At 36.6% G+C, this 22,886-nt stretch overlaps 1 protein-coding gene across 7 annotated transcripts in view; it reads right to left on the minus strand.

The window, feature by feature from the left end:
• NEDD4L (NEDD4 like E3 ubiquitin protein ligase) overlaps window positions 1-22,886 on the minus strand; it is a 453,729-nt gene that overhangs the window by 31,733 nt on the left and 399,110 nt on the right. For all 7 annotated transcript variants that reach the window (XM_078153241.1, XM_020994788.2, XM_020994798.2 and 4 more), the window contains 8 exons: window positions 19,294-19,371; window positions 17,885-17,939; window positions 11,067-11,125; window positions 8,591-8,656; window positions 5,631-5,860; window positions 4,177-4,298; window positions 2,937-3,007; window positions 1,562-1,657 (listed from right to left, as the gene is read on the minus strand). In XM_078153241.1, coding sequence (XP_078009367.1) covers window positions 1,562-1,657; window positions 2,937-3,007; window positions 4,177-4,298; window positions 5,631-5,860; window positions 8,591-8,656; window positions 11,067-11,125; window positions 17,885-17,939; window positions 19,294-19,371 — 777 coding nt within the window. The remainder of the gene's footprint in view (window positions 1-1,561; window positions 1,658-2,936; window positions 3,008-4,176; window positions 4,299-5,630; window positions 5,861-8,590; window positions 8,657-11,066; window positions 11,126-17,884; window positions 17,940-19,293; window positions 19,372-22,886) is intronic.

Genomic DNA, 22,886 nt, shown 5'->3' on the forward strand with positions numbered 1-22,886 from the left:
TCCCAGTTGCATGTGAAAACAATTTTTTTAACATATGTTTTTAAAACTTAGGGTTCCAAATTTTCTCCCTTCCTCCCTCCCCACCCACCCTCATTGAGAAGGCAAGCAACTTGATACAGGTTATACATGTGTAGTCATGCAAAACACTTCCACAGTAGTCATGTTGTGAAAAACTACCTATATTACCCTTTATTCTATCCTGCCCCCCATTTATTCTATTCTCTCTTTTGACCCTGTCCCTCCTCAGAAGTGTTTGCTTCTGATTACCCCCTCCCCTCTATCATCCCCCTGATCTCTTATCCTCTTCCTCCCTATTTTCCTGTAGATTAAGATAGCTTTCCATACCCAATTGAATGTGTATATTATTCCCTCCTTAAGCCAAATCTGATGCAAATAAGATTCACTCATTCCCTCTCCCCTTCTCCCATTTCCCCTCCACTGTAAGAGCCCTTTCCTGTCTGTTTGATGTGAGATAATTTACCCCATTTGACTTCTTCCTTTTTCCTTCTCCCAGTATAATTCTCTGTGCTTCCTGTTTATATCAAACCTACACCAACAGTACAAGGTCAACAAAGGACTGGAAACTGATACATACTAGGAACCAACATACTGGGCCATACATTTATGTATATTTCTTGATAAAAAAAAATAAAACAAGAAAAACCCACAACTAGTTTTCTTGTAATATTCTTACAATTGTTTTTGTGAAGTGGAACCCATAAGACTTGTTCACATCTCTAGTGTAAGAGAATAATCCCTTTGGGAAAGAAGGACTTGAAGAGGGAGCAGAGGATTATGTTTTAGATGATATGAAAATTAGTCAATTTGGGTGACTCCAGAGTATACATTTGCCTCTTAGAATTACTGCAACAAAAGACAGATTGTAGTTTGCTAATCCTTCTGGGCAAGGCGAGAGACATTGGAAAGGTTATTTTTCCAAGGGATATTTGAGGGAATTGAAGTACGTGGATTTCAGGGGGGAGAAGGCTGCACATAAGGCACTGGTTTCATATGAAACAGGTCAGCTAGGTTATGATCCAGGCAGCATGAAACAGCAAAGAGCAATAGTATGGTAATTAGAACATTTGGGTTCTAATTTGTTGCATAAGCTACCTCTCAGTTTCCTTATTTACAACATAAGGGGTTGGGCTAGGTGATCTCCAAAGTATCTTCTAGCCTTAACATCTATGACACCATAATCTTTATTTGATGTAGCTGTCATCTAACCAATGAAAGTGTTTCTACTTTGAGGGAGTACCTAAATTCCCAAACAGAGAGCAAAGACTCTGGCGGCCAGCTCTTACCCTAAGAAGATATTGGCCTAGTGCCCATAGGGCAGTCTTAAAACTTCCATTAGTGTTTGCTAGGAACAGACTGGAACAGAAATCTGACACCCTACCAAAGTAATCAGTTAACCCCAATACCAGTAGATGAAAATTATTCACCATTTAAAACTGATGAATGTTCCTTACTTTTTGAAAAAAGCATCATTATGACATGATAAAGAAAAATACAACTTTCCAAGTCAACAAAGAGCAATAATTGGGTTACCCAAATATACCTGTCCAAAGTTTTCTTCATCTATGCAGAACATGAGATCAAGTTCAGTAGGATCATTTTCTAAGATCCATTTCAAGGAGTTGTAATATTCACTATCCTATAGGAATGACAGAAAATTATGAATGAGCAATACAAAAGCATTTAATTTGTCAATTAGGTGAGTGTCCTGCTCAATTACACACATTTAGAATGACTACAAATTATGGCATTTCATGATGTTAACTTGTCCCATTCCCAGCATAACTCTTGTCTCCTACTGTGAAGAACAATACACTAAAAAAAAAAAGTTTTGCAGCAGCTGGGGCTTAGTGGTAAAGTCCTATAAACAGTAGTATACATGAATAGTTCTCAAGGTAGGGTGGTCTAGGCAAGAATATATAACTATGACAAAGGAAAGATAGATGTTAATTGGTATAGATAACAACTTTGCCTGGATTTAGGTATGTCTTTGCGTTAATCACTAATGTTCAAGAAAACAGGGCAAAAATATATGATCAAGGGCAGCTAGGTGGCACAGTGGATAGAGCACCAGCTCTGGATTCAGGAGCACCTGAGTTCAAATCTGGCCTCAGACACATAATACTTACTAGCTGTGTGACCCTGAGCAAGTCACTTAACCTCATTGCCTAACCAAAAAAAAAAAAAAGATCAAGATGAATAAAAATTGTCAGTACATGATCTTAGGTTGATATTGTCAGCAACCAGAGATTCACTCAATTCTTCCTTTCATTTTAGAATGGAAATGCCAGGAAAACAGTGAAGGATGAAGAATAAATGTGATTTTGTTTTATCAAGCTCTAGAAAGAAGTTTGATAGGGAATAAAAATTGGATAGAATAAACCATCTTGATTGATTGATATGTAGATTTAAATTATCTATATAGCCATTATTCTCTCTCCAGTATCCCTCAATAATTTAGCATTAGGTATATCTGCTAAGATTGGTATAATTGGCAATTGCATGGAAAATATTTTGCTTATTTAAAAAATAACATCTAAGAAACCTTCCTATTTTTCTCTGTTCCATTCCATGCCACGTCCACCCCTCTCCCCCACAATAGATTGTATTACTTTTATTAAAATATCTTCTTGGACAAGTCACTTAACCTCTGCCTCCGTTTTCTCATTTGTAAAATGAGGATAATTATAGCACCTAACTCCTGGGGTAGTTGTGAGGATCAAATGAAATAGTAATTGTCAAGTGCTTAACACGGTGCCAGGCACTGTGTTACATGGTAAGCATTAGATAAATGTCAGCTATTATTATTATCTTGGGGGAGAACCAGTCGAACTAAAAGAATCAGAAAGTCAACTATTTTTTTTCCTAAGGAAAAACACCACAATTACTTAAAACATGAATAATCTGTGTTTACTCACCACTGACTCCATATCATTCAAAGTTATCTGCTTTCCCAGCATCATTTTGTAAAATGGTCTAATGAAGAAACCTAAAATAAGGTAATAACTGAATTTAGTTTTAAGCGTTTACTATTGTTAAGCATCAAAGCATGAAATAAAAGACAGGCTCTTATTGAAAAGGTAGAGAGAATAATTATAGGTGCCTCAGCAACATCACAACATGTGGGCAGAGCAGGTGTTTGGGGTACCAAAAGATACAGGACAGAGCTCATCATCCTTGACTTCTCAACAGTATTGTTGACCTTTGCCAATAAAGTTGCCACTGACTGATCTCTCTTCCTTTGGCTTCAGAACTATCACACTCTCCTAGTTCTCTTCCTACCTCTAAATGTCTTTCTATATCCCCTTGTCATTTTTCTAACACCTTAAAGTGGATGCTCCCCAAGGCTTTATTTTTGTCCTTTATTGCCCATTTCATCCACTTCCATGATTTGTAAGTACCACTTCTACGCTGATAACTCCCAAATGTTATGAAAGAACTTTCCCCCCTACATCCACACATATCTATACCTGTATTTCTTTTATGCACATGTATAGTATTTTGTAATATAGTTATTTACCTATATTTATAATATATGTTTTTATTACATAGCTGTATACCAAATTCCCCTACTAGGAAGGGAAGGGGGTATAACTTATTGAAACTCTGTATATTTAATCCAATAGTTAGGCTTTTAGGGAAAGCAGCTCCAGTGTAGGACAAGGCTAAAATACTCTGCTGCTCTGCATGAGCAGCATTGGGTTAAGGATCCCTGATCAGCCAAGATAATTCCAAAGGACTCATGATGAAAAATGATATCCACACCTCCAGAAAAAGAGCTTATAGAATCTGAAGGCAGATCAAAGCATACCATTTTTCATTTTCTTTATTTTCATTTCATGGGGGTTTTTTTTGCTTGTATTTTTGGCTTGTATCTTCTTTCATAACATGACTAACATGGAAATATGTTTTACATGACTGTACATGTATAACCTATGTGAAATTGCTTATTGTCTTAGGGAGGGGAGAGGGAAGGGAAGAAGGGAGAAAATTTGGAGCTCAAAATTTTTAAAAATTAATGTTAAAATTGTTTTTACATTTAATTGGGGAAAAAATAAAATACTATTTTTTTAAAAAGGATCCCTGATCAGAAAAATTAACGGAACAAAATTAGAATACAACACAATTTTCATTGTTTTAGCATTTTTAATAACTTACCATCTAGGAGCTTCCCATGAAACACTGCTAGGCCTGCTACCCGTCCAATAAAAGTGAAATAGGACAGGTGATCTTCATTACAAAGGCCTGAATTGGGATTGATTTGAAGGGTGTAGTTGTCCCTTAGAGGAAAAAAAAAACCATGTAGTAATTTTTAAATAAAAAAGGCCAGAACAGAAAAGCCAACTGACAGGTTTTTTTTCTTTTCTGTTTAATTTCAGCCTACCTGGATGTATTCTGTAATTTAACAGAAAATGTATCTGTTTGTTAATTCCTTACTTCTGAGACATGCCCATATGTACTTTGACTTAGAAAGATGAGGAGAATGCTAGGTTGATGACACATAGCTTACACACTTGAAGTCAAGATTTTCTAATCACCACAGGATAGAGACTATCTCAAGACTAAGAAAGAAGCCTTTGAAATCAATGATATACTTAATTCAGCTCAATCTCCATTTTATTTCAGGGATTCACCCAGTGACTTTCTGGGAGAGCACATAAATTGTTCTTCCCAATATCCCAACATATTTGTACATACAATACTTGTACCCAAAATACAACAAAATATTTTCTCCCAGAAGGAGACAGTGTTCCATTCTTTGTCTTTGCATTCTAAGCACCTAGCTCAGTGTTTGGCACATAACAGATGCTTAATAAAAGCTTTTTGTTTGACTGGTTGGAGCATTCATTTAAAACTGGGAGGAGCCATTAAAGCCGTTCCATCCCACCCCCTCATTTTAAATACATGTAAGGGTCTGTAATCCAATTGGGATGCCCATAAAGGCAAAGCTACTCTGGTAAACTCCCATGCCACTGGAAAGAAAGGAAGACTCAAGAATTTTGTGCCTAAATAAAGGATACCAGTGGAGGACAGGGAGGAGAGAGGTAAGTTTCTAGGACAAAAAATGATTCTAACAAGGGCCTCAAAGCAGTATTAATCTTTTTATTAGTTAAGCTCACTGACACACACTCATGCCTGACTTTTTAATGTGACCATTGCTTCATTGCTTAGAATGACAAGTAGGGATTCTGAAATCCTTAATCATGAAGGAATTATGTTTCTTCTCACCACTTGCATACCGAAGCATGGGTCCCCAAAGACCTTATAATTTGACTTTAGGGGCTATTCTTGCTCATAAAAATGCTTTCTCCTTTTTAGAAGCATGACACTGACAAATTCTTTCCTTGAATTAACATTAGCAACGATAATTGCTTCTCTCTGCATGAATGCCATAATTACCAGAAACTTTTTTTCAATTTCAATTATATGAGTGCAACAGACAAGAAAAGAATCAGTCACTTTTAGGCTTTCATTGAACACATTAAAATACCAAGTAGATTAAGAATAATTTCTAGACTCATGGCCCAGGGGCCTATGCCAGCAGAATGAATGTGTTGAGTCACTGACTCTCTGCATTAGGATAAAATTCCAGATATACTCCATATACTTACGTGGCAGAATATTCAAAGAGACCATAGTAAGGATTAAACATCTCCTTGGACAACAAGAAGAACCATTCTCTGGCCACACCTCCATAATCAAGGCCTTTTTCGGACTCAAATTCAATCCACAGCCTGGCTTTTAGCACATCAGGTCTCTTGACAGACATGATCCTCCTATAGGATTCTTCAAATATGTTATTTCTGTGAAGCTTCATTTCAAACCTATTTGGAATATCGGCCTGCATAAAAGAAGACATAAAACACCTATCGATGAGAAAAAATGACAATGAGGAGATGGTCGAAGAGTCTCTGATTAAACAGGCAGTGATTGAATGGTTCCTATTCAGAGTACCTCTTTTGGGGATTTTCCTGTCCATAGAAGGTAAGCTTCCCTATGTCAAGATATGAAACATTTAGCCTCCATTAACAACTGTTCTGACTGAATCACTAACAAATGCTGCCTATTAAGAAAGGATGAATGAAAGAAAAAAGTGTCCCTTTTTTTATCTTTACCAGGCATTTTCTACCATCTGGTACCCAAGGACAGTCAACTCTAGTTATCTATAACAAGAGGAGGAGAGTCTTAGTAAAATCTGAACAATCCACCTAGCTGAGTGAGAATCATGGCACTGCTGCTAGAAAATTTGCTAAATGTCATATGTACAAAAAATTATAACAGCTCTTTTTGTAGTGTCCAAGAACGAGATACTGAGACAATTCCTTCATATGGGGAATAACAGAAAAAAATTATGACGTATAAGCATAATGGGATACTATTATGTCATAACAAATGATGAAAGGGACATGGAGGTCTAGTATGAACTGATGCCAACAGAGTTAAGTGAGCAGAATAAAACAACAACATTGTAAAAGATAACATTTGAAAGACTCAAGAATTCTAATCAATACAATGGCCAACCATCAATCTGGAAGACTGATGATGACTCTTGTTACCTGCAGCCTGACAGAGAGGAGATAAACTCAGGGTGCAGAATGAGATATGCTTTATGATATGGTTAATGCAGGAATTGTTTTTTTTTTTGCTTGACTATGAGTATGTTACAAGGGTTTTGTCTGATGTGTGTGAGCAGGGGGGGGAGGTTGAGAAAATAAATGTGTTGATTAAAAATAATTAAATCAAAAGTGTGTACACATCTGCCTAAATCAAGACAGTTCTTATATAGCAAAAACAATGGGGAAAGTAAGGGAAAAAAACTTGTTGGGTCTGTATCATGGTCCTATGATTTTAAGTCAATTTTTCTATTATGGAGGACAGAACCCAAACTTTGGGAAAGGGTGTCTACTGTTGACAGATAATTCATGGTAAACCTAACCATCATGAAGGAAAGGGGATTGCCTATAAAGGCAGTTGTCTCCTGGGAATATGAAATGCATTTAGACCTCTAAATGAAAAAGAAAGTCCTGACAGCAAGAGCCCAAGAGGAAACCACCCTTCTCCTTAGAGTTTATATGGCTTGTCAAGAAACTCAACACCAGTGTTCAGCAAGTGAAATAATGACAGAGAATGTAGGCGATGCATACATAATAATGATGCATACAGAAAGCAAAATTTTCTTTTAAATAACTGTGTTTTGAAGGACAGGCAAAATATCCTCATCAATATCTGTTTATGCTACAGAAGAGAGAGCAGGAGAGAGAAAAGGCAGCAAAAAGATATTTAGGATGAATGAAAATTGTGCTATAGTTTGCACATTTCTGGACAATGCCTGCCTAGCTGTGGCAACCTAGAATTGAGTGCATGAAGTAAAAAGGTATAGTCAGTCTGGTCTGCTCTGGTGACACTTCATAACTGAATTTACAAAGTAGAGAAAGGCAGAAGAGACAAGGCTGGACTGGAGAATGAATACAGGAAAAAGGAAAGAAAATTTTGATAAAATTTAATTCAGGACACAAACTAATAAAAGGACCTAAGGATTCTTAAAGGCAGAGGTGAGAAGGCCGGTGGACTATGAGAATGCCCAGAGGGAAAAGATGGAATGTCGAGTCTGGAGAATGGTGAGTGGTCAGGTTGAGTCAGAATACAGTGTCCGTGAAAGGAAGCAGAATTAAATGAAGCTGGAAAGGCAGGGTGGAAACTAACTATGGAGATCCTGAAATGCCAGATTAAGGAGTCTGTACTTTACCTCAGAGGCTTATGAGCAGCCTCTGATGGCTTTTAAGCAGGATACTAACAGGTACAGACATGAGCCTAAGGAAAATTATTTGGATAGCTGTAGAGAGGATGAATTAAAGAGGGAGTAATACCAACAGGAAAGGAGACAACAGAGAGGGAGAAAACAAAGATGAGAAAGACTGCTTGTAAAATCAATAACAAAAGTCCAGGTCTTATCCTTCTAGTATTTTAATAGAAACTTTACATTTAGTCCAACTACTGCCATAGAATCCAACTAATGCGTCACATAGAAACATTAGAGAAAAAGAGCAGAGGATTACAACTAAGATGACCATGAACAGCAGGTAGTTTTTCTTGCCTTGAACTTGGCCCAAGTTCTAATTATCCTGGTGGTTTTTTCCTTTTGCTTTGTATTTGGTGCAAACATTTTTATATTTCACAATAGATAGGAACATTGTATTGCTTATCAAAATCACTACATTTTTTCCCAATCTGTTCAATCAGTTCACAAGGATTTCTTAATCAACAGAAGCAAAGGGGGTACAAAGGCAAAATCATGATCTTTGCCCTCAGGGAGCTCACAGATCAATGGAATTAAAATTTTGACTGAGTTCACACTCTCATCCTTATTTATCAATAACTATGAAAAGAAAATATGGAAGCTGAAAAACCAAGTGGATCAAAGTATAGTTTTTAAAATGTGGTAACATGTTTAGTTTGAGTAATAATAATATAAAAAAGCCATATTCACATTGTTCTTACTAAATGAGGCTGTGGTAACTTCCAAAGGACAAATGACAAATACAGTGCTATACAAAAAGACAGGATTACTCACTGGTTTCTTTAACTTCTTCCTAAAGTAGTCATATTTCTGCTTAAACTCTCTGGAATAAGGAACAGCCTGAAAAAGAGATATTTATAAATAGAGATCATGAAAATAATATACTTTAAATTTTTTACATTTATTAAGCCAACATTCAGAACACTATGAATCATAAGGCTTAAAGTTCTCTCTATATTTGTATATAACTCCTCATAGTCTATTTATTTAAATAGGCTTTGAAAAATCTATTCATGTGCATATATTTTCTATGGCTATAGAATATATAGCTGTGTGTGTGAGACAGAGAGAGACAGAAGAGGAGGGAGGGAGAGAAGGAAAGAGGGGGAGGGGGGACAGAGAGAGAGAGGAGAGACAGAGGAAAGAAGAGAGGAGAGAGAGAGAGAAGAGAGAGGAGGAGAGAGGAAGGGGAGAAAGGGGGAGAGAGAGAGAGAGAGAGAGAGAGAGAGAGAGAGAGAGAGAGAGAGAGAGAGAGAGAGAGAGAGAGAGAGAGAGAGAGAGAGAGAGAGAGAGAGAGAAAAGAGAGGAGGGGGAGGAAGGAGGCAGGGAGAGAGAGAGTGCAGAGCACTGGGTTCCTGTAAAAAGGGTACCTCACCAGGAGATAAAACATTTGGATGACACAAAGTTGCTGACCTCCAGGAGCTCCCAGTCTTGTCTGGGACATGCAATGATAATATCATGAGAACCCAATAGGTCTATTAATTAAGTGCAGAACAAACTGCTATTGAAAGACGAAAGGCAACACGACTATAACATATACTAATATGGTAACATGTTTCATATGACCAAAAATGTATAATCTATATAGAACTGCTTGCCATCTCAGGGAAGGGGCAGGGGAAGAAGGGAGGGAAATAATTTGGAACTCAAAATTTTAAAAAAAATGAATGTTCAAAATTGTTTTTACATGTAATTGTAGAAAAATTATTAAAAAAAAAAGAAATTTTATCTCATAATCTGCCTCAGGCCTCATGCACACATTCTAGCTGTCTATATGTTTGACTGAAAAAAGCCATTTGTAAACCTGGTAGGCGCTGGCTAGATGTGGGTGGAAACTAGGAGGTTGAGCTATTTCTGTTCTTTCTTCTTGCGGGAATGATGCATGGGAAGTTCAAAAATCATTATCCTCCTCCACTCATTATTTTTTCTCTCTTGGGTAGTTTTTCAAATGGAAGAACAAGAACCCATTTTCACCTTCGCCTAGAAGGAGACTGTTGCCCTACTGATATACAGAAGCGCCTGACAGTTAGAGCCTCTGGAGAAGAAGGTATAAAGCATATTATCTTTCTTGGATTGAATAGCTTAATGGGCCAAATCATTTGTTCTCTTTCCATATGAATTCTTTTTTAAAATATCACCTAAGGAAGTAAAAATGCACTTATGATTATAATCTATTTTACTCTGACCATCAGGTAGGGCAAGTGACAATCTTACTCTTGCTCACCAATTAGCCACAGAATGTTGATGACCTAATGATTTAAAATTAGATAGCCTAGGCTCAAGTCTTGGCTTTGCCATTTTTGAACTTTGTGACATCAGGCAAATCACTTTTTTGAGTCTCAAATGACCAATCTACACGCGCTGTCTGTCTCAGGTTTGTTGTAATGCTCACATTAGATAGCCCCCCCATGAGAACAATTTGAAACAATGATTTCCTATGTGAATTTTAAGTTATTATTACATATAATGGTGAAATCCTACTAAAGAATTCACCTGCCTCAATAATAAACACACCTCCCTTCCCCCTTTGCTTGAACAAAATATAAATGCTTAAATTATTTAATGTTTTTGTATAGTGAATATCCTAAATAAATCTGTCATTATTGTTTGTCTTCAATCTAAAGTCTTAGGGAAAAGGGATCATATCTAGTTGACTTTGATGAAAGTCAGTGTGGTCCCAAGTAGAAAGAAGGCTGGAATTAGGAGACTTGAGTCATAGCCATGATCATGACGTTAATTTGTTGCATGCCTTTGGGCATTTTACCTCACTGTCTACCTACATCAGGGGGGTTTAATGGCTTAGAGAAATGTTGAAGCCTTGTGGAAAAGGTCAACTATTCTTTGTCCATGTCAAAGTAGTCCATTGTGAGCATACTCTATTACAGTATAAGTGCAAAATTGACCACCTTGCCTCATGTTTTAATTCTATACTAATTCTAGTCTTAATTCTAAAATAACCATATGACACACGGATGAAATTTACATAGAGCTTTAAGACTGCAAAAACCTTGGAAAAAATGGAAAGTGTTACACATATATAAATTATTACTCAGACTCCTGCAGAGAAGCCCCGAAAACAAACAGTGCTTCATACAACTGAATTGGAGGAGAGCTTGGTGCATGTAAAGAGAAATGTCAACTATCCTCTTATCCTAGTGACATTAAGTTAAGCCATCACATACAAAAAAATGCATGCTTAGGAAGAAACAAAGGAATAACCTGGGAAAAATCCACTATGAAATATACTCACTGGACCAGTAATAGCAGGATTCTGCAATCTTGGATCTTCCCACTGAGTAATTTTACTATCTGAAAATTAACCCAATAAATGAGAGCATTAGTTAGAACCTATCCCAGTCTATCTAAAAATGCTTTCAGAAAGAAGTTTCACTAGGTTTCTTCAATCATCTGCTTCTCCCTATTCATGCCCATTTCCTCAAGTCTCAGAAGTTTCTAAGAGCAGGGCAGTTTTAGGGAATAATCATATAATCCATCCTTCCACCCTGCCCACCAACACGCTGTTTAGTTGAAAACAGTCAATCAAAAATGCAAAACTAGGTGAGGTAGACCATCTAATTCACACTGTTTGGGGGTAAGCATCTGTCAATACTTCAGTTATAAACCCCTGTTCTCTTAGGGATTTATAACTTGATTGTGCTTTTTCACTCAATTGCAAAAAGGTTAAGAAACACACACATAGCATTTACTCATTTGCAAACACTTTTTTTTCTTGCTTATATATTTTTTAAAAAACTGTTTTCAGTTAAGAGACTTATGTTTAACAATTGAACAATCCATAATATGCATCATTCACATATGCGCACACATATACAAATCAAAGCAGATCAGACAGTCCTAAAATGAGAACTAAGTTAATACTGTACAAAAAATTTTCCCTATTGACTAGCTTAGCAAGGTCTTTATTTCTCCTAAAAGATGTAATCTAGACTCATTTTCTTTCTACCATGGTATAAGCACTAATACAATGGTGTTGTAGATTGACAGTTATGTGGAAGACAGGTCTGATCTATAAATCTTTATAGAGAAGGGGGAAAAATTACATTAAGATGTTCTTGAGGTTCCATGAAATCCAAGCAAGTCAAAAAAGGCTGGTAAAAATTCTGTCAAGAGGCTGTTGAAAGCATGCTGGGCTTGGAGTCTGGAAGCATATTGAAATCTGGCCTCTGATACTTAAAAGGTGTGTACTCTTGGATGCATCACTTAAACTCTAGATATCTTGAGAAATGTCCTAAGACTTAATACTAAATTATAGGATGTGTTGTGAATTTTTTTATATTTTCATATTACTATTTTTTTTTTGTATTTTGTATCTGAGAACTGTACTGGTAGGTTTGTATTTACATATCGCATCAATCACCAAGTATTTATTAAGCATTGATTTTGTACCAGTCCATGGCACAATTTAGAATTGCTATATACTTAGCTTCTTGTGCTATCAAGGAATATTTTATTGAATGGCCTTTTCTCAATACATATTCTTTCTCACAGCATAGAAAATGTTAATCACTATATTTGTATGTACCTCATTTTTTTAAAACTTTTTTTTTTGCTAGGCAATGGGGTTAAGTGACTTGCCTAGGGTCACATAGCTAGTAAGTGTCAAGTGTGTGAGGTCGGATTTGAACTCTCTTACCCCGTGTATCCAATCAGTTGCCACACTGCTGCTCCTATCTCCACAACACTGCCTTTCTTCTTACACATGGCCACCACCCTGATCCATGTGCTCCTCACCTTTCGTCTAAACTATTTCAATAACCTCCTAATTAGTCTCCCCACTTTCAAACTCTCCTCTCTCCAAATACATTCTCAATATAGCCACCAAAAATTATCTTCCTAAATAGTAGAACTGACCATGTTACTGACCCTACTCAATAAATTCCAGTTTTACACCTGGGATCAACTACAACCTGTTAGGCATTCTGAGTTCTTCACAAACTGAACCTAATGTACCTTTTCAGTTTTATTATATATGATTCCCCATCACATATATTAAAATCCAGCCAGAATTACTATCTTGCAGTTTCTCAAACACAATACTTAAAACTCCTGTCCACATGCCTTTACACTGGTTGTTCTCCATGCCAGGAACACATGCATATCCTTCCCACATCTACCTCTCAGAATCCCTAGTTTCCATCAGAAGCTTAAATGCCAGTTTCTATATTAGACCTTTCATGATTCTCCCCACCTACTAGTGCATTCCTCCTGAAAAATGGCCTTGCATCTCTTTTGTATGTACATAGGTAACATATGTATATATAACTACATGGTTTTATGTGTGTGTTTATTACCCTTGGTAGAATGTAAGCTTCTTTATGAGAGGGACTATTTCACTTTCAACTCTTTATCCACAGTAATGGGTACATAGTAGGTGATTAATAAATGCTTACTGATTGATAGATATGTAGGTTTAATTGGGAAAAGGCTGATTTGATTGATTTTATTTCTTGAGTATTCTATAGGCAGATTGAAAGCATTATTTGGTAAAAAGGATTTCAATGAATCTTAGAATAAATATGTATTTTACAAAAGGTCTATTGTTTTCTAATTAATAGATATTTTAAAGGTCAACAAAAATTGATAAAATCTTTAATTATTCTTGATTCTTTTGATTTGCCTTCACATGGGCAATGACATTTCTGTAATGCTGTGACATTTCCTGAAGGGAATTTTTGGTTCTTGTTTTATGGAATGAGAGGCCTTGACAAAGTAATGGCAGCCAATATAAGAAATAAGATAGAACACAAAACTAAACACATGAAAGGAAAGTATCACCCATTTGGACATGCATGGTTAACTGGATTGGCCCAAACAGAATACTACTTCTGACGAAGAAAATAATAATAAAAAAGGCTTTCAAGTTTTTAATGAGGCTATAACAACATTCACTTTATTTTAAAATATTTCATTTAGATTAATTAAATTTAAATTAAAGTACTTTAATTAAATTACTTTGCTAGTCCCTAATTATTTGAAACTGATCTCTCATTTTCAGTATTAATTTAGAACTTTTGCTTCTCAACTTGTTTCTGGCATTTGGATTGTTAAAATTGTTCATTAATTCTGTCAATGAAAGAAAGAAAAAGTAAAGGCATATGATCTGGACTTAATCTTCCTATTTGTCAACCAGACTTGTAAAAGATTTGGTAGAGGGTCCTAAAGGAGGATTCATTAATTTTCCTTTATTGTAATACAGTGCAAAGATCACTGGATTAAGAGTCAAGAAGACCTGATTATGAATTCTGGGGAGTCTGGATCCTGAATCTGTCACTATTTCTGTTATCTTTCTGCCCTCATATGTGAATTATTATTTGTGGGTGAATACTCAATTGATACACACAAGTCATCTTTGAGAAGAAAGATGCCACAGGTAACAGAATCATTATGCACTAAATCTTAAGAAATGTGTATGCAATGGATAGTCATAAGTGGGTAGTGTGGATTGTGCTTTTCATTCCATGTTTTTAAGTCATATCTCTCAGAAAAACTAGAAGATAAACAGACATTAAATGGGAGTAAGTTCACATGCAAATGAGTGCTTCCTAACCAACATCAAAATGCATTTTGTATGCGCTTAGGTGAGGCTGTGCACAGAACAAAGTATTTAGACTTGGTCCTTGCCCTCTAGGGATTTTCCATAACTCTAAAACTTTTCATAACTCTGAAAACATTCCTGAAGAAAGGAAAGTAAAGGTAAACAATGTACACTGGACAAAACACTGATGAAGATAGGAAGGCTATTTAGAGAGCTGTACAGTTCTTAAAAACAAAAAACACACTATTCACTTATTGGGTAATGAAAATCTGTTCATGCATTTGCTACATAAAGGGGTAAGTAAGTAAGCTACTTTTAGCAAGCAAGTATATGGCATCATAGTCCAGCACAGGACTATAGATAATTACCAACTCCTGTAACACAATAAAACTTTGTTAATTTATATTAATTGGCATGAAAGCCAGTCTAAATTAGAGATTAAATTATGGAATTTTTTAAAAAAAATTATAGTTTTTACTGTACCTTATTACTGTATTATTTACTGTACTTTTACTACTTTCAAGTACAGTGCCTACCAGAGTACATTACACAGAGTAGATGCCTTAAGGAATGTTGAATAAAAGTAGTATATATAGTGACTAAAAACAGGCTAAAAAAATGCTGCAAAATAGAGTCCTTGTAGGGACAAGTCTGAATGATAAATCTACAAATCAGATGCTACCAAAACACTCAGAGTGTTCCCAATTTTTTAAAGTAGTTTTAAATACTGTCTCCTCTAATTTATTTACATGGCTCATTCACTTTGCAAAATTTCTTTTTATAGGTAGTAAATTTCAGTGTGACCTCCATCTGAACACAAACTGCATTATTAGCAGAATCCAAATGAATGACCACCAGGAAGACTACAAAGTTGTACTGGTAGAGGGACTTTCTTCACAAGAGTTCTCTTGCAGTTTGAAATTTTGTTTTCTTTCAGTAGGCAAAGTAGGCCACCTTTTGCCTCATTTTTTACGTAGTCTTAAATCACTAAATGGGTGTTGCCTCAGATAAAATGAGACCTAGGAAAGACCTTAGCTTAAAAAGGCTTAAGGCTCCTGGACCATCTGGGGTCATATCTAGTCATCCTGACCTGCCTTGCCACTGGACTCAGATGACCTTGGGGGAGAGGGTGAAGCTGATGCCTTTACACAGCCCTGCCTCACTTAAATCCAATTCAGTTGCAGGTCAAGACATCACCCTCCTGATGTCATTGGGCCTGCTTGAGAATGAAGGACTAACAACAACAACAAAGCAAAACAATGGTATAAAATCTTGAGGGTGGTTAAAACAGTATTTCAATATCATTAGAGGAACAGAAAGTCTTGGGGAAGTTTCTGGGGCTACTTAGTTGAAATTTGTCATGGAAAACTATTTGTTGGTACCAGAATATTATTCCCAAAGAAAAAGGCCACGAAGTAGATTGATTAAATAATCTTAAAATTACTTCTGATGAATGAATATAAGAAGTGGGAAAAAAAGGAGTGATTTCTGTAATGTGTCCTCTAGAAAGAAAAAGCATATAATGATTTCCACGTTTTATAAACTTGGCTAATGGTGATGAAACTGATTAAAGGACAAATGGGTCTATGCTGGATTACTGAGGTGATATAAACATTTTTTTAGTAGTGGATAAAGAATATGTGGAATTTCTTTAGCTGTTGGTTTAGCATAAGGGTGCCAAACTGGTGCCACTTGAATTTCTATTGGTGCTACCATATCAGTATATATATATATATATATATATATATATATATATATATGGAAGCAGCAATTTTGTAGGAGTTAGGAAGACCTAAGTTCAAATTCTCCCTTGGACATTTACTATGACTAGGCCTGGCTAGCTTCAGTTCCCTTTTCTATGAGGGGGATCATAATAGCATCTACCTCTCAGGATTGCTGTGAGGATATAAGAAGTTTATACATATAAAGCAAATCAAGTCATTTATAGACCTATATATTATATATCATTATTGTTATGTTATTGTTGTGTTATATTTTTAAAATTTTCTTTAAAATATTAGGAATTATTATTAACTTTTTCTTAACACTGGAACTATAATGCAAATCAGATGCAAAATTTTAGAGGGAAACATTTTTATTTTTTAGTGGAAACTAGTGGTACAACCAAGGGAAGCCCTCCATTGTTTTTCACTTACGCATTTTCTCCAGAAGCCAGCCAGGCTAGCAAAGATGAGCTTATATCAAATTCTGTCAACCATTAAATCACAAATGAATACATTTTTAGAAGGATATAGGGATGTGTGTGTGGGGTGAACATTCACTTTTTTAATAAAACATTTATAATTTCATGGTAAAAGTTTTAGCTTCACTGTACAATTCTGGAAAATGAGAAAAATCAACATTTGTACCTACATCTAAATAAAAACAACAAAATAAAATTTAAAAACTTCAGATATCCAATTTGAACCAAAATATCAATAGTTAAAAGTTATAATTTAATTAAAACTTCAGTTTTCAGAATTTTAGAATTCTTGATCTTTGTTGGTTTCATCCAGATATTAAATAAAGGCACTTTTGGCTTATCCATAGACCAATAAATTCCTTGATGATACTACAAGTGGTGAAATACCATCTCAGCTGGGAAAACACAAAAAAAAGGGAGCTTTCTATTTACATTTAAAAAAATCCCCTGTATTTGATTTTACACTAAAACTATATTTGACATCCTTTTTCCAGGTAAGAAAATGTGTGCTTAAAAATGGAAACCAAAAATTATCTACTTGCTAGAAGACTTCAAATTTTGTATTTAATCCATTTTCTCCTTTGTCAGTTTTTTCCCCCTCAGAGACAATAAGGAATTTGTGAAGATTATCTCATAAAAAGGACTGACTCCTCACCAAATAAAAAAAATTAAAAAAAAAAAAGGCCATGGGCCAAGAGCACTTTTTTTATTAGTTTAATTTTAAGTTCAAATGAAAAATCACATAAGTAATCTAATATACTATAACAAAAGTCTACATTTACACTAGGACTTCAGTAACAGAACTAGATATAGCTTAACAATGGGTGCAAGAAAAAACATGCTATAAATAGAAAATAAGGTCAGAAATAGCAATATGTCACAAGAATGTTTAAGGCAGTGATTTCATTTAAACTCAACTATACTCCTTTTCTCTCACTGCTTACACAGACACTTGTGGTGAAATCATTTCTAATCTTATTTTCTATTACTATGGCGTATTTTAATATATTAAATGCACATAAGCCATGGAGTCATCAACAAACAACAAAATTCAAATAAATCAATAAATGATAAAATTGTTAATGCTTCACAAGATCCAAGTGGGAACAAAGCCGATGAGCCAATTAACCACAAGCTTTTGGTCAATATACGATACCGTAGGAGGGCACTAAGTCTCTGGTATCATTTTCTCCACATATCAACACCTGGCTTCCTAAATGAAGAGTAAAGTCATAAAGCTCTTGCTATAATATTTAACTTACCTCTCTTTTGTCTAAATTGAAACATTTTATCAATAGAGATTACTTACTATGATCTATATAAAAAGTTCGGCCATCCAAGTGTATCCTTTCTTCCCAACCGGGCTAGTCAAAAAGAAAAGACAAAATAAATATTAGTTGGCAGTCCTCCCAATCCTGAACCTCCTAAAAAAATAAAATAAAAAACCCCCATCTGTCTACCAGCATCCATTCTCAATTCCAACATATCCTTATTCTCTTGGCCTGGTAAAGTGATATTTTGCATAAGAACCAATGAATGACATATGAAAGGATTCAATTAGATAATTGGTATTTCTAAAAGAAAGCATCATCTGCTCACTAGGCTTAATGCAATGGACTTGAGATCACACAAAGTTGGAAAAATCAGGATCTATGCTTGTTCTTTAAAAAAAAAAAAAACCAGAGGCAGCTAGGTAGAACAGTGTATAGAGCACCGGCCCCAGAGTCAGGAGTTTAAATTTGGCCTCAGACACATAACATTTACTAGCTGCGTGACTCCGGGCAAGTCACTTAACCCCAATTGCCTCACCAAGAAAAAAAAAAGACTACTGTAAAAGGGAATTAGCAAAATACTACAGAAAAGTTGTATCTGGGGTTACTTGTCTAATGAACTCTAACACTTCAAATCCAGCTTAGGCCCTAGAACTTTTCTGACCTCATGCTTGGCCAATGAGATAAGAGTGCTAGCTCCCAAGAAGAATTTTTTAAGTGTTCATTTAGCTTGGAAAACACCATAGCAGCATCTATTGGTTATAAGAACACAGTTTTCGGAAAACATTTGTCTCTCAGTAAGGGGTGGCTTTCTTCAGTTGTGGGGAGATGGAGGGGGGCATGTTGAAGGCATCATTCCAAATCTAATTTAGAGTAGTATATAGTGCAACTCCCACTCAGGCTCCAAAAGAGAACAAAATAATAAGCTAAATCTATAAACATGCACCAAAGGTTAAAAACCCTTTAAATATCTGCAGGCTAATTTACATAATTACATTACATAATTACATAATTCAAGAAACCTTCCTTAATTACTTCTTATGCGTACCCTTTCCCCAACTGCTTTCCATAAGTTTGTTCCAATGATTTAATCAAGGCTGTAGATGGAAGGAAGCTGTTGCTGAACAAAAGAAGCCCTCAGCTGCAGGGGAGACTGTCTTTTTGTACAATCTGCTTACAAAGACCTAGGGAAGCCTACCTTTTCACAAGTGGCTGGCTAATTCTGGAATGTCTTTTCAGCTACACTGGGGTACATGTACTATAATTCTAATCCTGTCACACGACTTCTAGAGACAGATCACAGCTAGACACTGAATTCTGTTAAGAATGAAGACCAAAAAATAAATAGCACCGGAGAAGAGTAGGCTGGGGGAAGAATGAGAGCAATGCATGTGTTTAAAGGAACATGAAAAGGATACTTATTCTAGTTAGTAGAACCAACACTCACAGGAAGAGGACCCAGATCATTAGGATTCAAAGATGCCTTTGAGCGCAAATGTACTGGAAATTTCAGTCGTGGATCTTCCTGGAATGAGAATGTGAAAGGAAGTTTACGTTAATGAACAGGGCAAAGCATTACTTGGACGTGGTCACTGGCCGTTCCTATTTGGGGATATGAAGTCCAGGGTAATGAAGGTATATTTTGTATCAGTGCTGCATCATCCCTGTTTGGGAATGGGATGGAGAATCTCTCCTCTTCCTCACCTTTAGGTCCCTGTTTCACACACAAAATATTTCATCTTCTATCTCCAGCTTCTATCATATTCCGCTAGGATGGGATTCATTCTCATTTCTGTCTCAGAATCCTTGATATTCTTCAAAACTCAGCTCAAGTGCCACAGAAAACCTTTCCTGATTCCACCCTCCCCACTATGTATTCTCTTCCCAAACTACCTCCTATTCATTTTGTACACATTATCTACGTACATCTGTCTGTCCTATTAGAATGTAAGTTCTTTGAGAGTAGGCATTGTTTCACTTTTGTCTCTGTATTTTATGTACATATCACGGTGCCTGATACCTGGCAGTCCTTAAATAAACTGAGCATCACTTATTTGATTTATTCACTTACAATGTGCAAGGTAGCATCAGTATTTTGGAACAACTTATTCCTGCCTAGTCTAAATGAGCAGGCAGAGGAGGAGGAGGAATTCACATAATCATGGAATTTTAGAGTGGCTGGATCCCGATGCATTGTCTAATAGAATCCATACCTGAACAGGAACCTCCTTGACAACAGCTCAGATCAACTCATACAGTTTCTTCTTAAAAAACTCCCATCAAGGGATGCTGAGTGAAGTGAGCAGAACCAGAGAACATTGTACACATTAACAGCCATGTTGTGCGATGACTAACGTTGTTAGATTTAGCTCTTCTCAGCAATGCAAGGATCTAAGACATCTCCAAAGGTCTCATGATGGAAAATGTTATCCACACCCCGAGAAAGAACTATGGAGTCTGAATGCAGATCAAAGCATACTATTCGCTATTTTTTTCTTCTGTTTTGTTTTGTTTTCCCTTTCTTGTGGTTCCTCTTATTGGTTCTAACTCTTACATACAACATGACCAATGTGAAAATATGTTTAATAGGAACGTATATGTAGAGCCTGATTGCACACCATTTTGGGGAGGGAGGCAGGGAAGTAGGGGGAGAAAAATTTAAAACACAAAAGCTTATGGAAGCAATTGTTGATAAATCAAAATAAATTAATTAAAAAAAACTTCCATCAAGGAAAACCCCTTCGCCATCTAAGGCTTGTTGTCATTGTTCCATCATGTCCAACTCTTTGTGACCCCACTTGGGGCTTTCTCAGCAACCATACTGGAGTGGTTTGCCATTTCCTTCCCCAGCTAATTTTACAGATGAGGAAACTGAGGCAAACAGGGTAAGTGACTTGCCCAGGGTCACAAAGCTAGTAAATGTCTAAGGCCAGATTGGAACTCCAGAAGATACTGGCACTTCTATCCACTGTGACACCTAGCTGCCTTTAAAGGCTAGCTTTGAGTATTTATAGATCATTCATCTAGCAGAGACCTCAGAGGCCCAGCCCTGTTATTTTTCAGGTGAGTGAACTGCCTAGGGAGGTTAGGTGACTTGCCCAAGGTCGCATATGCAGGTGAGATCCGAACCCCCAAATTCTGGCTCTGCAGCCAGTGCTCTTCTCACTACCTTACAATGAAGTGCTATCATATGGAAGAAGTATCAAACCTGTTCTTGGTTCCAGAGGGGCAGAACTAGGGAGAATGAATGGAAACTGCAACGAGTGGACAAGATAAGGGAAAAATCTCCTAACAATTAAAACTGTCCAAAACTAGATTGTGCTGCCCTGTGAAGTAACAGGTCCCTCCTCCTCATTAAAGGTCTTCCAGCAGATAATTTGCTGGGTATATTATAGAGGGAATTTCTGGCTAGGTACATTGTTGGGCAAAATGTCCTGGAAGTTTCCTTCCCACTGAAGAATCTGGGATAACGGGGAATTCTCTTACTAAGGGAAAGAGTACTTCTACAGATTTCATTTCCCTCCCTACAAGGAAGCCAAGCCAAAATGTGGAAAGGCCCAAAGTGTCTCCCCATTGCCTCTAGGATCAAATCCCTAGGAAGATAAAACTGTTTTTAAAGCCCTTCAAAAAATCTCGTCTTAACTTCTTTTTTCAGACTCACTCTATGTACATTACTCCCTCTCCCACCTTCTCCAGTCTTGCCACACTGGCCTACGTTCTGTTCCTCACATACACAACACTATGACCTCCATCTCTATGTCTCTCCACTGGCCATTCTCCATGACTGGAAAGTACACATTCCTCACTTTCACCTTACAGAATTTTCTTACTTCAAAACACAGCTAATATACCACTTTCTATGTGAAGCTTTTCCTGATGCCCCCTCCTTCCAATATCTAGTGCCTTCCCACTCTATCTTGTATTTTATTCACTTTATGTTTATTCTGTATATGCACACATATAATGCATGTGCACACATTCATACATCTACACACACTCATGCGCGCGCGCACACACACACACACACACACACACACACACACACACACACACACACTTGTTTCCCTGTTGGAAACTCCTTGTGATTGGGGATGGTTTCATTCATTGTACTTGTATCTCCAGCACATACACCTGGCAGAAAAGAGGTTCTTATACATGCTTGTGCTTGATTGAGATCTCTGAGTCATAGTGGCTTCAAGATCTATTGGCTAATGATTCCAAAACCATTAGGGAGATGTGGCCCAAAATATCCCTCAACAAGCATTGTAGCTTCTGCTTCCTCAGTAGCCATAGTTATTGAAGACCCTCCTCAAAAGAAAATTCTTAACAACAAATTCTTTAGACTGGTCAAATGATTCCACATCAGAAAGAGATATGGGGGCAGTGAGGTGGTGCAGTGGATATAGCACTGGCCCTAGAGTCAGGAGGACCTGAGTTCAAACCCTGCCTCAAACACATAACAGTCACTAGCTGTGTGAGTCTGGGCAAGTCACTTAACCCCAATTGCCTCACGAGAGAGAGAGAAAGAGAGAAAGAAAGAGAGAGAGAGAGAAAGAGAGAGAGAGAGAGAGAGAGAGAGAGAGAGAGAGAGAGAGAGAGAGAGAGAGAGAGAGAGAGAGAGAGAGAGAGAGGGTTTTTATCAAATGAAATGATTTTAAAGAACAAACATTGCCCTCCCTCTTCTTTTTCTAATTTTTTTCAATGCTAACAATCAAACTTTATTCACCAACAGCATGCAAACACTAGTTTATATCAACTATTTTTTCTTTTTTTTTATTAAAAAAATTTTTTTTTTGCAAGGTGATTAGGGTTAAATGACTTGCCCAGGGTCACATAGCTAGTGTTACGTGTCTGAGGTTGGATTTGAGCTCAGGTCCTCTTGACTCCAGGGCCGGTGTTCTATCCACTGCGCCACCTAGCTGCCTCTATTTTTAAATTAAAAACAATTTTTGAATTCTGTCCCTCCCTCTACTCCTCTCCACCCATTGAGAGGCAACAAATAAAACACCTATTACACATATAAAGTCAGCACACCCATCT

The sequence above is a fragment of the Phascolarctos cinereus genome, unplaced genomic scaffold (assembly GCF_003287225.1).
Source record: "Phascolarctos cinereus isolate Bilbo 61053 unplaced genomic scaffold, phaCin_HiC Scaffold_4;HRSCAF=312, whole genome shotgun sequence".
Taxonomy (NCBI): domain Eukaryota; kingdom Metazoa; phylum Chordata; class Mammalia; order Diprotodontia; family Phascolarctidae; genus Phascolarctos; species Phascolarctos cinereus.